Raw genomic sequence first — 17809 nt, 5'->3', positions numbered from 1 at the left:
TTGTCATAAAGTAATATATTTCTGCTTTAACTTAAATTCATATTATTATTATTTAATAAGATTTAAGCGTTATGTATTTCTCTCATTTATTTTATGTCATATCGTGTTGAATATATATATATATATATATATATATGTGTGTGTGTATATATATGTAAATACTATATTATATTTTTTAAAAAAAGATACTTTCATTTTTTTTAAATTTTCTATAGTTATATTTAGACGAAAAAATGAATCTAACGAATCTATATATTATCTAAGTAGTTTCAGATATTATCGTACTGATAAATTGAAAATCACGTGATCACCAATAATAAGTAGGCAACCAATTGAATCATAGCCGCCATGACACCCTTCGCGTTTGCTCATTGTTAAGGTAACTTGTGTATTTTTAAGCTAAAACTACTCTTAGTTTTAATTTTTACCAATATTAGCGCTATAATCTGTTAGCAAGGAAAAGTGTTGGTATCGTTATTAAAAATATATTTTCTAACGTAATTACTTTGGTGATTTGTTAAATTTTTCGCATCGGATATAAAACAAAAAACAATAGTTACTTGTTTAATTTATAGCGTGATCATATTAAAAAAAGAAAGGGGAGTATCGCTCGAAGATGTTCTTTCTAAACGACCGTCGATAAAACAGATCAGTGATCAATATGTTGATAATTTATGGAGTGTATTCATTCCGTCACGTTTAAAAGAGGAAACAAAGTTTATATTTGTATTTATTTCATGTATATAGTGTCACTCATAATTTAACACTTAAAATTGAAGAAGAAGAAGAAGAAGAAGAAAAAAAACAGAATATACTTGTACTTATGTTTGATGCGTACAGATCTTTTTTCTTGTTTTTCTTTCTTTGTGTGTTTATATATATATATATATATGTATGTAAAAAAAGAAAAACCATAGATCGCGAAGAGAGAGAATCTTTCGGTTACGACGGAATGAACCAATCGAATGTTAGACTTTTCCTACCAACGCTAAGAATATAGTAGATAAATTGGTTAAACTGCAGTGTCGCGTATCGTTCAATCTGGCGATCTGTCAATTACTCCTAACGAAGAAACAGCTGATCCTTATGATCGAGATATTGATAGATTTGATCCTGTCAAGAGAGATTACATGTGATATTTGCAAAGTAAATAACCGTACATTTTTTTAACTAATACTCCTCGCATTTTTTTTTTACGAATGATAGCGTAGGGGCATTATGGTATACGCAATGACTTTTATCCTATCCCAAAAAAATGAATGCAACTCTATGGTGTTACTGGTTGCAAGTATGTATGTAAACGATTGTTGATCTCTTTTGTTATTGTTTTCAAATGATCCTCTCGGTTTTCATAATAATGCGGTGATTTGTAGTACTCGGACCATTTAATAATCATTTTTTTTTTCTTTTTAATCAATATACACGTAACTATATGTATACATGTATTACATTTAATATTACTTTTTCTTTACCTTTTTTCTTTCTCTTATCTATTTTTCAGCAACTATTTTTATTTAAAAAGTGCATCACATTAATGCAACAATAATATGCTAAGGTCAAAAGACTCTGAGAGCGACGGTGTTACAACTAATACCGTACGAGTACAAGAAAGTTGTAGAGGTAAAAAAGGCGAGAAGGGTCATGAGGAAAGTAGCGGATGCATTTTGAAAAACGCTCTATTGTCGATACAATCCGACGAAGAAGATTTCTTGGAAAAAGAAGCATCCAAGGTCTTACTTCTTCAGAAAGGATCCGATGTTGATGGTGAGTCTGCGACTAGTTCTTGGAACAATGTAAACACAGACTCGTCTGTGTCATATGTAACTTCTATTCCAAATGGAAAAGAATTTGTCATTTTAACTGGTCTCGAGCAAGTCAATGATAAAGCTGTGACTACTACTAAGGGGTTGAAGCTTTATGATAGTTTGATCCCTTTTGAAAAGAATTCTAAAATTCAACATAGTTCAAAACAGCATAATAAGATTATACTGTTGGGTGAATTTGTGTCGGAACAAGAGGCAATAATTGGTATTAAGAACGGGGAACAAACAGAGACTACAAAAGAAGTAAAAGAAAGTATGGAACAGATTAATTATAATAGCAAGGCGTTCGATAGTAGTCAATTTGAGAAAAATGAGGCCGATCTTAAGGAAGGTAATAATTGGTTGAAGAGTTTCCGACCTCTTCCCCTTTATTATACCGAACGAGGTAAGCCTTATTTGAAATGTCCAGCCTGTGGTGCTATGTTTTTCACCTCAACCTCTTTTCAAAAACATCTTTTTACGCATATGTATAAGGAAAGAGAGACATATACTTGCTCGTTTTGCGAATACACTAATGCGGAACCTGGTATGTTGTTCGCCCATTTGTCCAAGCACCAAGATCAATGCGAGTATTGCAATGAAAACATAATGCGAAAAAGTAATTTTGAAAAACACTGGGGTACTTGCTCTTTAAGTTTCAGTATAAAGAGAGATCGTAGAGGAAGATTCATATGTACAATGTGTAAACTAGTGTTTGATTTGTTGCCCCAATTAGAGAAACATTGGTTTAAACATGCTTGCAAAAAAAGGCGGACTTACCAGTGTAAAGAATGCGGAGGATTGTATGGGAACAAAACAATATTGCAAAATCATAAGTGTTTAAAGTGTCCCGTCTGTGGTGAAGTTTATGATAGCTTACATAGATTAAAGGCACATACGATGTGGATGAAGCATCATTTAAAGTGCCTCATTTGTTCCTATGAATTTGTTCTCGCTATGGATCATGAAAAACATTTGGCTATGCACAGACAAGCTTATTTACCTATGAAAGAGCACGCTCATTGTTTGGAGGCAGCCGACGGGAAATCATATCAATGCGATCTTTGCGACAAAATATTCTATGCTTTAACACGACTGATATTACATGTAAAGGAAGATCATGGAATAGAGGATGTTAAAAGAGAAGCTATTAAAGAGGAAAAGGATGAGAAGGAGCATAACGAGGGTAATGGAAATAAAGCTACATATCCGAACCTATGTCAAGCGCCTATTTGTTACACGGGCGGTCAAAATGTCAGTTTAATTAAATAACAATAATTACTTTTAAAGCAAGCAGCAGATTACAAGTCGGTACAACAGTGTGGACAAGTACTTTGGCTGTGAATCGCTACTAATTGCTCCTGCGAACTACAAACAATTGGTATACAAATCCGTAATAATTTTAAACACATTTTATACTCTTATGAATATATATATAAATATATATGTATATATTATATATATATATATATTATATATATAAATATAAACACACCACATAATATGTTATAGAAATTGAATCGTACTGTTGTTGAAACTCAATATATAAATGTCTATGTTAAGAGTTAGTAAGTTCCCAAATTTATGATAGAGGCATACAAATTATTACTATTATTATTATTATTATTATATAAAAAATATTAAAATGATATATTAAATTTATGACTCTATATGCTTACAAGCAATGTATTTATTTTGTAAAATTTTATTCGGAAAAGAAAAAGAAAGAAGGAAGATAATATTATAAGAAATTCATTTTATTAATTGTTCAAACAGGGTAGCTTGCACAATGTCAAATGCTTTTTAACGATGCTTCTTTAATTTTTCTGTACGCTTTGCGCGCATAAAAAAGAGTGGGCATCAAAAATTTTTTGATTATTAAATAATGTACTCTCAAAATAATATACCGTTATATTATTCTTTTTCTTTTTTTCTTGTCTCAATCCATTTGTTTTCTTTACAATATTATAGAACATCTAAAACATTGTATAGAGATATATAATTTTCTGTATAATCAATCCGCATTTCAACATATGTAGTCCACAAGTATATTCTCATAATTTCTCGCATTATTGTACAGAAATGCAGGATATGGTACAATTTTAAATGATTAGGAAGCATTTAAGATGTTACGTTATATTTTCTTATTTTTTGTTTTTTATTTTTTCTTTTCTTTCTTTCTTTCCTTCGTAGTACTATCACTCAGTCACGTGATAATACGTTCGCAAAAATCTTTATATTGTACAATTTAATTGTAATTACAGATCTATATATATATGGTATCATATGCCTATGCCATAAAATATTTGATGATGCAAAGAGTTTTCTCCTTAATTATTCTCTTTAAAAAAAAATCAAAGCTTATCTCTTTTTTTTTTTTTTTTTTTTTTTTTTTTTTTTTATACTCTTGTTAATGAATATAGCAACGAGTCGAGCTCATAGTTATTGGTAGATCATGGATCGATCAATAGATCATTAACCATCGAGATGAACGATTCCAACAAGAACGCAGCATATCAAAGGCAATAAGAAATATAATTTATATTATGCAATTATATATGCAATATTGTTGTTCTTCATTGAAAAAATAAAAATCAAGGTATGTTCTACATATGCACATTAACTTTTGCAATGAAAATTAGTGTTTTTCTTCTTTTACATATATAGCATTTCTTTAGCTTTATTTTTCTTTTATTTATTTGTTTGTTTTTTCTTATTATTTTTTTCTCTTTAAATGCATTTACCATTGATTCTCGTTTTCACTTTCTCCCAGTTTTATTACCCTAATTTTATCGTATAGTAAAGATTATCTTTTCTTGCTTATATTCGGCTTTTATCAACACCGAAATATTAGACAACTTTTAATTGTAAAAATAAAATTACATTCTCGAGAGAAAGAGAGAGCGAGAGAGAGAGAGAGAGATTCTTCATAGGACAAAAAGTAGGTGATAGTCGTTTTTTCGTTTTCATTCTTGCGTCCCCCATTTCTTAGACTTTTAACCATTGCTTTACATAATCAAGTGCATTCAATAGAATCTTCATTTCGGATATTCTCAATTGTACAATCAAGCGTTGCATCTTCGGTAATCTGGTATTGAGTTTTTCTAGATCCTCCTACGTAATAAAATAACAAAATAATTTAAGATTGTAATTCATTCAATCTACCGTTCAATTCATAACTCTTTAATATGTAATATGATTTTTATTTACCTCTATTGTTGAAGGATATTTAGCGAGTAGTAATTTTAATCTGTCTAACAAAAATCTCATCACACATTTTTCGACGATGGTATCTAAAGCGCAATCGATGTGTTTCAAGTCAGTAACTTTATCTGATTTTAACCAACGGCTAAGCTCAACCTTTCGCATATTAAATACACGAAGAAATGCACGGAGCGAATCGGATATCGGTTCAGTGCCAGCCTCTAATAAAAATTTACCCGTCGCAGGTAATCCTAATTTATCTAAAAGCTCGGTACGTTCTTTTCTAAGCGGATCTGACGCGCTAATACCAAGAGGGATTCTAACTCCATCCTACAAAAAGATTAATATTATTTGACTTTGTTTTGTATTTCAATAATCATTTCTCATTGTCATTTGTGATATACCTTTTTATTTTCTAGACAAACAAAACCAGAGTGTACTAGAAAATCGGAATTCGTTCTTGAACCGTAACTGATAAATATCTGTTCTCCTTTTTTAAAATTTCTCATTGCATAGCATTCGCAACAATCGGAAGTTGTATTAAAACCTGTAGTTATCTGAAAGAGAGAATATTTTGTAATGTAAAATATTATTACTGTATTGTATTTATATAGAATAAATATACATGTACCCTTCCTTCTTCGTGGTTGCACATATCCCACATTGGTATTAAAGCATGGATCATGCTGGACCCGTCTTCGCTTGGAATTAAATTTTGTCTTGTCATTACTGTAGAAACGGCCCAACTGAAAAAAAAGAAAATTATTAACATAATTAATATTTAAAGAATAAATATAATATATATTTTTTAAAAATAAATTTTTCGTATATGTAATTTGTATAGCTATACTATATACATATATACCAGGACTTTTCAAAAGAAAAATCTAACGCAATCTTGATGAGCCCATATGGGGTCGCACAATTAAATTTTAGGAAAATTTAGCAAACAGAAATTTGAATGAAACTAAAAACAATATACTATATTAAAATTACGCCATATAGATCTCTTTATATAATCTTATGAAAGATTAAGAGATATTATATTTATAAATGAAAAGAAAAAACCATATACATGTAAATATGATTTTTTAAAGGAAGAAACAAGCGAACATTTGTTCTCGAATTAGCAGAGCGAATTACTATACTTTCGCCTTCGAAACGATCGCGATCACAGGAAAGAGAATAATAATCATTTTACCATCTTACAACGATGTGTTTATTTTCTCTTTCTCTCTCTCTCTCTCTCTATTTTTTTTTTAGGATAAGAACTTGACCTAGATCGCCGGAAATGGAAGTATATGGTATATACATAAAAAGATTCATTCCTGTTCAAGTGTTGTTAGTTTCGTTGTCGTTTCCCTTTCGACTTTCTCTATCTCTTCAGGAAAAAGAGGCTCTCACTTCTTTGATTCTCATCTATGGCTTTTATAGAACTTACATCCATACATACATCCATAAATACATGCATACATATATAATAGAAAAGTATATGTTAGTTGAGAAGATGAAGAAATGATATGCATTGTATTTTAATAAACACAAATCTATTATTAAATCTTTGATTGGCAAGTAATTGATTTTAATATACATCTTCTGCGATTCTTTTATTTCTTATATTAAAAAATTAAAAACTTTCAATTACACGAACATTACAATCAAATTCAGAAAGTTTTAGCAATTCTTAATAGTATTTTATATTGTTGATTTATATATATCATCTAATTAATTAATCTTTATTAATATGTAGAAATATGGGGTCATAATAATTGAAGGATTTCAATTAAATTAGTTAGGAATGTCATAGAATAGATTTTAAGTAATTAAGACTTTCTTCGGTAAGGTGAGGATGTTCAATAAGGAGTAGGAATAAAAAGACGGAAAGAGAGAGAGAGAGAGAGAGAGAGAGAGAGAGAGAAAAAAAGGGAAAATTGTAAGAACAATGGCGAGAAAAAGAGAGGAGAGTCTCGACGTCATCAGTTGGTATTTGCAGCAGGGATAGGATGGGGATGCACACTTGAGTGCACGTGGGAAGGTCGTGAGATCTTTAGTACGAGTACCAACATGCACTTTCTACCAAGGAGATGATGCATCATCGACATCGATGATACTGAACTGAACACGCGAGTTTATTATGAGATAGCGAATTTAAATATCAACTTTTGATTATTACTATTTAACTCCTTTAATTAGAAACCTAAATGATCTATGTCTATTGTAGTTTGTTGGAAAATTTAATTATTGTTATAAACAAAAAATTATTTTATCTACAATCATCAATTTGTACAACATTTTTATATATAAAAATTAGATTTAAGCAATGTTAATTTTTAAAGAAATTAAATTACAAAATATATTACAAATACTGAATGTATTAAACAACTTTCTGTTTTTATTTAAAATTCAAATTAAATATAAATCAAAATGTTTTTTGAGAAACATTGTTTCAACACACAGTGCATTTATTTTAATATTGAAAGATATTAAATATAAACAATAAAGTATGTTAAAATAAAAAAAATAATATTTAATTGTATTTTGATGTGACATAATTATTCAAAACGAAAATCATTTTTTATTAGTTTCAACCAAAAAGGAAATGAGAAGATCCGTTAACTTCTTTTTTCTCATCCTCTTTTTGTGTGAAAAGTGAAACTCGGTATAAGTATGTAATAATTAAGTATATACAATGAAAAGAGAATTAATAAAGAATCAAGTATAATATACGTGTATTAAGGAAAAGAATTAAAAAAAAAAATAAATAAATAATTGAGTCTCTCGTTTGTAATGACGAAAATCAAATTAATTCGTTCATATGTGTTACATTAATTAATTTTCTCTATTTTCTCGAATTTTCTTTGATAATTTTTATCTTCAATCTGTTTTAATAAATAAAATTTTCCCCATTAGTGTGAAATTAATTTTAATTAAAAGTAAAACAATATTAACATCGAGAGAAAATTTTGGATATACTTTGTAAATAAAAGATAAACACAAATAATTTAATTTTATAAAATAAATAATTAAAAATTCCTAACGAATTACTTCATATTTCTTTTTTTTTCTTTAATTGAAAAATTGAAGAAAATATAATAAGATCAATCGATTTGTTTGAGTAGCAAAAATAGTATACGTTGGTAAGAAGATGAGATGAAGAAGAGAATGTTTAGATACGAGACTCCTCTCCTCTCGAATTTCACCGGCTTACTTAGCGGCAACCGCAGAGAAAACTCTCGTCAGTCGACAAGAACGATTTGTCCAGGGTAGATGAGTCTCGTTTGTAGGGGAAAAAGAAAAAAAAAACAAGAAGAAGAAGAAAACAAGAAAAAGAAGCAAAATATCAAACGCACGCATCTATTAATACACATGTAGTATTATAATTTGTGATATGAAGATTGCTAAGTAAAAACTGGCAACGAGTTTCTCAAAGCTTTTTCTTTTTGTTTTTTTTTTTTACAATCGGTCAGTGATAAATCCACAAAAAAATACAAAGAAATAAAAAGAAAGTGTTAATTCAATGAGTGATCTACATATATTTACATATGCATATTGCTTATACAATTAAATAAATAATAAGCAATTGAGAATAAATGTTTCAAATATCGAGTTGGTCTTAAAATCGAATGGATTATATTTTGAGTTTGTGCAATCGTAAAAACGTGATATTTGTAATACTGTGTACATTGATTGTAACGATCCACATCTTGGACTATGCAGGAAAGGATAATCATATTTTTATCGATCGCAAACATCCTGTATCTTCCAGGTTGTCCTTCGGTATATGGAGAAACTATACTGAACAGTCCAGGATACGAGGAGGATATTGTTATCGAGGATCGTGCGGTAAGGAAATTAAACAAAATATTAAATAGATAATATAAAAAGAAAGGAAAAAGAAATAATATGAAAAGAAGTGGAACCAATTCGCCTAGATTCACCGAGTGTGAAGTATCTTGAACGGAAGTGCCCGTTTAGAAGGAGCACAAATGCGAGTCCTTTGATGTGTATTCTTGTTCTCGAGAATGATCTACGAGCTCAAGACAAATTACACGCATATGTGTCGCACAGACTATTGAAATTTCTCTTATAGTTTCCTACCCAATTCAAATTGTTCACTGACATTTATTTAAATGCATATGTTAATGTAATAATAATTGTCATTAAAGTTGCACATGTCGATTATGTAAATGACTTAAGTGTTGTTTCAATTCAAATTTTGTATTAAGATTAAAAGAATTTGTTGTTATTTGTTATACGTGCATAACAAATATTTTTCTAAATAATCAAATTTATTAATACTAATGTTAATCATCGACATCGTGATCATTCAAATCGCATATATTGTATACAAAAATGAAAATTTTTAGTTACAACGTTCAACATTTATTTTAATTGCATTTATATGAAATGAATATTAATCGAGATGTTGAAATTTCCTTTTATTATGTCAAATAGTTTTATCAATGATCTTTGATTTTGAATGATGATTATTATCATCATCATCATCATTAAAGTTTCTCGAACTTCACGGGATTGTAGAAAAGCGAAAGGATACATAAATATATTTGACTTACATATACATACATAAATATGTTCATGCGTGTTTGTAACGTATGTAAGAGGAAGGCATCGCTTCGTTGTCATCGCGTATCGTAATTAGCAAAGAGACGGCTTGAGAAAGTGTAGGACATTGCTACGATGAGACGAACGACCGCTATATAACAATCGGTAAACCACGAGATAGAAAGATTGAAAGATAGAAAGAAAGAAAGAGAAAGAGAGAAAGAGAAAGCTGGAATCTAGTACCATTCACGGAATGTTCGAGACTTTACGAGTATTTTGTCACCATTTAATGATCACGAATAAGGTGAATATATTAGGGATAAAAAAACAAACCTTTCCCATCTAACACACTTTTAGTATCAGATCATAGAGAAACTTCGTTTAAAAAGTTCGCCAAATTTCTTTACCGACGTTAAACTTCATTTCATTTTACCAATCGAGTGTATAATCAAATTTTATAAAAAAAAATAAATTTGTCTCTTTCTACTCTTTAAATAAATTTTAAAAAGGATATAGTAATATATTATTTTCGAAGATTTAATAATGAAAAGAAAAAAAAACAGCAATGGTAGAATTATTTGTATTCTAGATAAAAAAAAATACTCCGAAAGTAAAAAAATATAAATTCTATTATTAAAAAATATATATATATAAAACATTATATGACTCAGTATAGAAAATTGGTATAAAATATCGGACATACTAGCTTGCAACTTTCTTGGCCTTTTCTACGCATTTTCGGCATTCGATCGGCCGGAACGAAACAAACTCATAAATAAGAATAAATAAAAATAAATAAAAAAGAAGTATAGGTGATCGTAGGAAGAGAATGTGGAAAGATTTTCGTTCGTTACGAAAATACGAAATAAAGATCTCTAAGAAGAATCGAGCAAAACGATCTTGTTACTCTTCCTTTTCTTCTTTCCCTTCAATCTTAAGAAAGAAAAGACAGGACGCATTCGATGCGTGGTTCCGTTTTAAACAACAACAAAAAGATAAATAAATTAAATAAAAAAAGGTACATATGCATGTAAGAACGAACGTATACATCGTCGAGCGTGTTAACGATCGCACTTTCTTTTTCCTATGGTCGTTGAACTTTGATCGTTATTTGCGTTTGCATGGCTCGTTTCGCCGCACTTACTCGCCTGACTTACAACGCAGTAATTGGAGCTCTAATTTAACCTCGAAAGAAAAAAAATAATTTAAATAAACCCCATCCTCTCGAACCGTTTCAATTAAAAAAAGAAAACAAAAGAAAATCAAAGGCCAAAAAAATCCCATAAAAATTACATCTTTAATCAATGATATTATTTCGAATGCAATTTACTTGATTTCAATAATTATCAGATATTTTTTGAATTTATTTTCTTCTCTTATAATTAAAATAAAATCGAATCAAACCTTTTGATACTGCACAGACAACGAATGGAAAAGATTTACTATAAAAATATAGTATATACGGATTGTTATAAAAATGATTATGATGATTATTCATTAAGATGCTTTGGAAAATAAGTTCTTTATATATCATAAAATTACGTTAACAAGCAAACTAATGAGTACAATGATTCTAGGGTAAATTTGTTGGAAAAGACACGGTAGTTGACGACGTGTATATATGGACGTGCCTCGATGCGCATATTTCACTTTCTTAGGGCGAAATCGCGGAAACGAGAAGATCTTGAATAAATAGACGGAAGAGAGTTTATTTTTAGATTTTTCAATTTTGTATAACTCATTAACATACAAACAAAAATATATAATTCAAAATAATTTTTAAAAACAATGAAAAATTGGAGAAATTGATCAAATAATCAAACAAATGATTACTTATTATATTATATAAAATACTATTTAATAATATTTATTATTTGTTATTGTGTTTTCAGAAGGCGGCAGCGTTGCGTAGTAATAAAGATTCGTATCTTCGTAAAGAAGAGTCGAGAAGCGAGTTACTCGGAAAGTGGAGGAACAATGGCGAAGCTTTGGAACCAAAATGGCGTGACGGTGATGCTGTACCTTTCCTACCCTTTTCTCAATTTGCTCGAACCTATTCTCAAAAAGATTCTGATTTGATAGGAGATGATAATTCCTATGACGTAGTTTATCGTGATAATATTAATTATCGTAGACTTGACGAAGATCGTGAAAACCATTACGTCGATTCTCGACAAGATAGACCATTTTCTCTTCCCGATGATTCTTCGACGATGCGATTGGAGGAAAAAAAACATGGAAGACAATTGCGCGGGAAGATTGAACAAGTACCAGTTGAGACTTTTCCGAATGATAAATTTCTACGAAACGATCGAGTTGGTTCTACCGATTATCGAGATACTTTTCAAATTCGTCCAAATGAATACGAACATGAATTAACCGACGAAGAACATTTGAAACCTCGACCGAGAAAAAGACGTCCACCTCAGAACGAAGAATTCGTTTTGAGCGCTAAAGAAACTTTGCGTCACGACAGAACAAAAGCTTCTTCTACTTTACAATCTAATAATAATATGGAGGAAGCTTCTCCGAAGAAAATCGAAGCTATTAAATCTTTATTGAAAATGCAACAAGAGGAAGGTGTTAGTATTTCAGAAATATTACGTCGGAAAAATTTGACTTTAACAGATCTGTTGAAAGGTAAGGCGGATGTAATTAGTGCATTAAAGATGGAGGAAATAGATGAAATCGGCGATGATATTGAACAAATTTCTATGGCAATGACGAGTACGTTGGCTAAATTACCGTCTACGACTTTTCCAAGTATATTTCATGTTTCGTCTTCAAAATTAAGCGACATAATGACGAGTGAAAAAACTACTACGATCGATCATTCGTTGAAGAAAATTGCACAGTTAAAAGAAACTACTACAGAAGCTGTTGCAACAGTTTCATCCTCAGAAATCTCTATTGATTTGAATAATAATGACGATAACGCCGATCAAAATTTAAATTCTATGCGAGGAGGAATCTACAGCGATGAGAATCACGATGAAATTATGGAATTTTCAGATTTTACGGATTATAAGAAAGGAAGAACTACCGCGTCGCCAATTTGGATTTCTTTGGTACCAGAAAATAATGCTATTGTTCGTTCTATGGAAAATATTAATATAAATCGTACCAATAGTGATTCTACTGTGAGTATCATTAAAATTTTGAATCCAACTGTCGAGCCATTTATTGAGAAAACTTTTCAAGAAAATGAACCATTTAATAAAGCTTATACTGATGCTATAAATAAGGAAGGTAATTCAGCTGTCGCAGAAGATCACTTTGATAATATTTCTGAAGCAGATTATCAATATGATGCACCTTCGAACGATATGAAACAGGATAATGAGGCGGGTGTGTTCTCTTTGATAAATAAGAATGATTGTAAAAATGATAGTGATAAAGATAAAACTATATATTTAGAAAAGGATAAAGATCATTCTGAAGAATTTATATCAAAATCCAAAAATGATTCATCTTTCGAAGAAACAATCAAAACTTTCTTCAGAGACCATCCCAATGTAGAAAATGTGATGTCGGAAGGTAAACATTACGAGGATATCATATCGGAAATAGAACCGGAAGCACGCGCTGAAATTTTTGAATTATTTGCCTCTGGATCTGGAGGTAAAAATCTGGAACGTTTGTTGAAGTCCAGGAACATGACCTTAGAAGAACTGATTGCTTTACGTCAAAGAGGCTCCAGTAAAGTTCATTTAGCAGAAGTGTCTCGTCTGAGAAATCATAAAGCTTTAAGAATATCAAAGGATAATCAATTATCAGAGAAAAAACATCCTAACGATCCTGAAGAAAAAAGTATCATTCCTGACCCTCAAAATGAAACTGTTGAGATAAAGAAATTGATAAATAAAACAGAACATGTTAGTACCTCGCAGATTCCTCCAAAACTCGATAAGGAAACAACAGAGTCTTCGTTTACTACAGAGATTAGTTTTAAGAGTATTAAAGATCACAGTAAAAAAGAACACGAAGAAGATCCAAATCGTTTTATAGAGATTACAGAATTATTTAATACCTTTACATCTTCGTCGTCTGGTAAAAATCAGGATCAACGACTCTCTGAGAATATTAGAGAAACGTTAAATAATAATAAGATAAATGACGTTAAAAACGATTATGCGACAAAAATGATTCGAAATGATACGGAAGTAGATGTAAATGTGGTATACGAAGGATCTAGGAATAATGTGAAATACGACGATTACGATGAAAACGAAGATAGAGAAAAAAGTTTATCAAAAATTAAGCCAAGTATAATAGCTAGTGGAGCTATACTTGGTGTGACGATAGTCGTATTCCTTGCTATCTTTGTAACTTGTAGAATACGTCATAAACAAAAGTATAGATACAGAAAATCCTTCCCACGAACAGTATTTCAAAGTCCGATAGCGACAGCCAGAAAGTTGTCCAATACGAGTAGCTTGAATAATATAATGGTGAGTGTAGTTGCCACTTCAACGGCAAAGAGGACGGAAAAAAATGATATGCAGCAAACTAGTAGCAATGACTACGATCCCAAGTGCGATATTGATAATGATTCACTCGATGCTAATGATAGTTGGGAAACTATACCGGATTATATAAAATGAGACAACATAGTTTGTCTGTAATTGAAATAAGCACTTTCATTCGAGATTCATTCATGGTCGAAGATCTGAAATAAACGTGCAATGGGCATGTATACTCACTGAAACTTTATATAAAACACTTATGAGTAGTAAAGCAAACTCGTATTAGATGTTTTTGAAAGAATAATAAAAACATCGAGTTCATTAATATATTATAAATATGATCACGATATCAATCTCATCTTTTTTCGTTTTTTAGTTATAAATACACACACACACACACACACACACACATGTAGATATAATGTATTTATTTATGATTTAAGTATTTAATATAAAGTATTTTTGTAAAAACGTTAATCTATTGAAAGTAATCACCCTCTTTATGTTGGTATCAAAATTTAAATAATATGTCTACATAATTTACTCACATATAATCCTCGTATGAAAAAATATCCCTGAGCAAATTAGACACTGCATCACTACCATTTTGAAAAACTCTATTAAAGTAAGAGTATTGTCGTGTAATATTCCTGACTTGTCTCAAGGCAGTTTCTGAAAAGAAAAAAAGGACAGATCAAAATTTTATGTGAATATTTAATTGCACATTAAAAGTGCACAAAATTTACCTAATGTTAGACTGCCTTTAAGCTTGTTCATTTCAGGTAGATTCATATAGAGCACCGTATTATAACTAGTAGGAAGAATATCAAAGTACGGTTTCCATTTCGAATTTTCTTTATATTTTTCGACAAGCAAAGCAATAGCTAATGCCACTTGTGGCATCTGTTGTACCAAAGGATCACGTTGAAAACTTTCTAACTCGGGGGCAGCTGTTTGCGTACTAAATATAAGTTTCCTAGGTATTTCCAAAATAAGTTCATTCTCTACAAAATCACGCTCTGCTCTTAGACCTAAATCGTATCCCGTAAAGCCAACAATACTTGCTCCATCGACGTTAACATCATTCTCTTTCAGCCATCCCATGAATTGTCCTACCCCCCGGGATTGTTTTGATTGATTTGTCTTCATTGGTTGTAAGTTGCTACTATAGTAGTCAATTAGCATTAAATTTGGTGTGACACTTATATAGTACTCCCATAGTTGTGTGTTATATGCAGGATCGCAGCTCACTAAACAAATAATACAAATGAATATTATTAATTTTAGTTTGTTATAGAGTTTATACAAAATAAACAGAGATAATTCATCATTTAAGAGTATAGAAAATGTAAACGATTTACAAATACATAATAAATAAATATATATGTATATATATACACATATATATGTGTATATTAATGAAAAGATACTGTATGTAAATAAATGATTATATTGTCAAGTTAGTAAGAGGAAAAAAAAAGAGTGAAAGTTGATAGAAAAGTTGAACAATTTGAAATACTTTAGTTGTTAGATCAAAATATAATTTACCCCATGTATCGGACAAGAAATTGCTTAATCCGACGATAAGTATATCTCAATTGCTGATCCCCACCCTCGTGTGACCTGATAAAGTAGACTCTCTATCGCGATAGAGTCGTAGCACCAAATGCAAACTCGGACAAGGCTCTTGGTATTCTACTCACTGTGATATAGTCGGTCGCACAAATCATTGAGATGTTTTCTCGCTTTCACCGCCGATATTTGTTTTCGATGATGGTTCTGCTTCGACGACGAATGGGACTTCTTTTTGTTCATCTTCGGAAGATTTTATAGCACCCTGTTAAATCTACTTGCATTCGGACGCATTATAAACGCGTAATCGGCCCACCCACTTTAGGTAAGAATATACACACTTTTCCCCTTCGCGAATACGAAAATAGAACGCTGCTTCTTCGGTAGTTTCGAATTCTCTCTGATGTATGGTCGTTAGAAAACGACCATAACCTAGAAATTGTCAAACTCGCTACAGGAACACCAACGACCGAGAAAATTTCTGTAGGATCATGGAAGGTTATCACGCTATATTGATTTTCATTCATAACGGGGTGAACCTATTGTTCTCAATTACTTTTGACAAACGTTCTTTTCAATTTTAGTTCATCTTTTTCTTTTCAGCATAATATAATTAATAATATCGCTGTAAATGACAGAATATCGTTAATAAACTGTAATCTTTTTTACAAAATTGACTCCATTCGCTATTTTTTAATTCTATCATATTAATCTCTTTTGTTGTATGAATTAATTAATTATTTATGAATGAAATTATTGATACCTAAAAAAGTATACAATATTATTATTAAGTATAAACATTGTCATAAAATATATATCAATTTTATAATTTGTATGAATTATATGAATTTTTGTATGAATAAATTGGAAGGGTTATATCCCTGCAATTCATTGAGTCCTATTGTGCAACAAAGTTTTCTTTTAAAAATCTTCTTATTTATTTCATATAAATGAAATGAAACATTATCATTATTTTTTTTCTTCTTTTACATTATATTATTACTTGTAATAATTTGTATAAGGTTGTGCAGATAAATGTTTCGGTGGTATTACTTTTCTCCTCACTTTGTATATACAAAATTATTTTAGAAATTTATAGCTATTGTTATTAATAATGAGATAATATTTACATTAAGGGATCTCCTAACGATTAATATCTTTCCTTTTAAATATTCTTATAACGTATCGTTAATAAAATTATACTTTAAAAAAAGCACAGCATTTTCTATTCGATATTATGCTTACTATTTTACATTTTATTATTATTATTATTATTATTATTATTGATAAGTCTATTCAAATAATTGTTAATATTTTTTACAAGAAAAATGTATATTATCGGGATCACATGATGTGTTTTTTGTTTAAAATAAAATCTATTAACATATGCAATATATTAAACAATTGTGTATATTTTATTTACATTATTAAAATAAAAGAAAGAAAAAAAACATGAATAAGTAAAAATAGCAATCAAATGATTTTGAATAAATGTAATAGAAGAATATAGAATATTAATCTTGTTACATGTAATATCTATAATTTTGTTTTGCTTAAATCTTGGGGTCTATTATTACTTTTTCTTACACATATATATCAGTTCGCAAAATCTTTCATACAAAGAGGAGCACACCTAAAGAGCCCCCTTAATGTTACTCAATCGTTAAGATTCTTGTATAATTAATTAACTGTGTTATCGTAAAACAGTTAATAAATTTGATTTTTCGCGCTGCAAAGCAAAACAAATTCGTTGCAATGAAAATAAGGGAAAATAAAAAAAAAAACCAGCAACGACTAAAACAACAATCATCTACCTGTATTAATACAATAACCGATAATAACATTCAACCGCAAACCTTATGCATTCTAATTTACTTTAATTCATCTTTTTAAAAACAAAAGAACACAATTCCAAAATAGGTATATGCAGTATTCTTTGCAGAAAACAAGCAACACGATATATATTCTCGAGTCGCTTAGTACTAAGTACTTGATTTTACAAATTTATATTACTTATTGCTTATTTCTTTTTTATCGAAATAAAACAAAAACGTATGAACGAACAAACAAACAAAGAAATAATAAAAGTGGATTCAACACCCACGATTCGTAAACATATTTAAATATCCAACGGATGAAACTTATAACTACGTAATTTGTACTAGAGTACAGATCAACCGCGATAAGCTTCCTTTATGTTAT

The 17809-nt window shown here is 30.0% G+C and overlaps 3 protein-coding genes across 8 annotated transcripts; 2 read left to right on the top strand and 1 right to left on the bottom strand.

Moving 5' to 3' along the window:
- The first annotated feature begins 223 nt into the window (after positions 1–223).
- On the top strand, positions 224–3412 carry LOC106784349 (zinc finger protein 239-like). 5 transcript variants are annotated; one of them, XM_014743781.1, is made up of 3 exons: positions 586–1288; positions 1502–2988; positions 3093–3412. In XM_014743781.1, exons 2-3 carry the CDS (start codon positions 1548–1550, stop codon positions 3155–3157), a joined length of 1506 nt encoding a protein of 501 aa, XP_014599267.1. In that variant the 5' UTR covers positions 586–1288; positions 1502–1547; the 3' UTR covers positions 3158–3412. The 5 variants fall into 5 exon arrangements, with proteins under 5 accessions (XP_014599266.1, XP_014599264.1, XP_014599263.1 ...); XM_014743780.1 differs by lacking the exons at positions 586–1288; positions 3093–3412 and adding an exon at positions 224–379 and having other exon boundaries at positions 1502–3086; XM_014743778.1 differs by lacking the exon at positions 3093–3412 and having other exon boundaries at positions 582–1146; positions 1502–3086.
- A 129-nt stretch (positions 3413–3541) lies between these two features.
- On the bottom strand, positions 3542–16207 carry LOC106784335 (histone-lysine N-methyltransferase setd3). 2 transcript variants are annotated; one of them, XM_014743750.1, is made up of 7 exons: positions 15584–16207; positions 14782–15285; positions 14584–14707; positions 5638–5752; positions 5411–5563; positions 5013–5336; positions 3542–4916 (listed from the first exon to the last, which is right to left on the bottom strand). In XM_014743750.1, the coding sequence occupies exons 2-7, from the start codon at positions 15218–15220 to the stop codon at positions 4791–4793; spliced, it is 1281 nt and encodes a 426-aa protein (XP_014599236.1). In that variant the 5' UTR covers positions 15221–15285; positions 15584–16207; the 3' UTR covers positions 3542–4790. The 2 variants fall into 2 exon arrangements, with proteins under 2 accessions (XP_014599236.1, XP_014599235.1); XM_014743749.1 differs by having other exon boundaries at positions 15739–16205.
- Positions 8609–14362, top strand: LOC106784334. Its single transcript, XM_014743748.1, has 2 exons — positions 8609–8849; positions 11462–14362. The coding sequence occupies exons 1-2, from the start codon at positions 8718–8720 to the stop codon at positions 14171–14173; spliced, it is 2844 nt and encodes a 947-aa protein (XP_014599234.1). The 5' UTR covers positions 8609–8717; the 3' UTR covers positions 14174–14362.
- Positions 16208–17809: the final 1602 nt, after the last annotated feature.

Source organism: Polistes canadensis, unplaced genomic scaffold, assembly GCF_001313835.1.
Source record: "Polistes canadensis isolate GaletaPanama2010 unplaced genomic scaffold, ASM131383v1 scaffold_33, whole genome shotgun sequence".
Taxonomy (NCBI): Eukaryota; Metazoa; Arthropoda; class Insecta; order Hymenoptera; family Vespidae; genus Polistes; species Polistes canadensis.
This window is presented reverse-complemented; position numbering and strand designations above follow the sequence as displayed.

What these genes read in the sequence shown, in the direction of transcription:
- LOC106784349 (XM_014743780.1), top strand. Translation starts at nt 1,548, where the DNA reads ATGCTAAGGTCAAAAGACTCTGAGAGCGACGGTGTTACAACTAATACC.
- LOC106784334 (XM_014743748.1), top strand. Translation starts at nt 8,718, where the DNA reads ATGCAGGAAAGGATAATCATATTTTTATCGATCGCAAACATCCTGTAT. An exon ending in TTGTTATCGAGGATCGTGCG is followed by an intron (nt 8,850 to 11,461) that starts GTAAGGAAATTA and finishes TTGTGTTTTCAG; the next exon opens with AAGGCGGCAGCGTTGCGTAG.
- LOC106784335 (XM_014743749.1), bottom strand. Translation starts at nt 15,850, where the DNA reads ATGAACAAAAAGAAGTCCCATTCGTCGTCGAAGCAGAACCATCATCGA. An exon ending in TTTTCATACGAGGATTATAT is followed by an intron (nt 5,753 to 14,583) that starts GTGAGTAAATTA and finishes CTTTTTTTTCAG; the next exon opens with TTGGGCCGTTTCTACAGTAA. An exon ending in TTTGTCTAGAAAATAAAAAG is followed by an intron (nt 5,337 to 5,410) that starts GTATATCACAAA and finishes ATCTTTTTGTAG; the next exon opens with GATGGAGTTAGAATCCCTCT.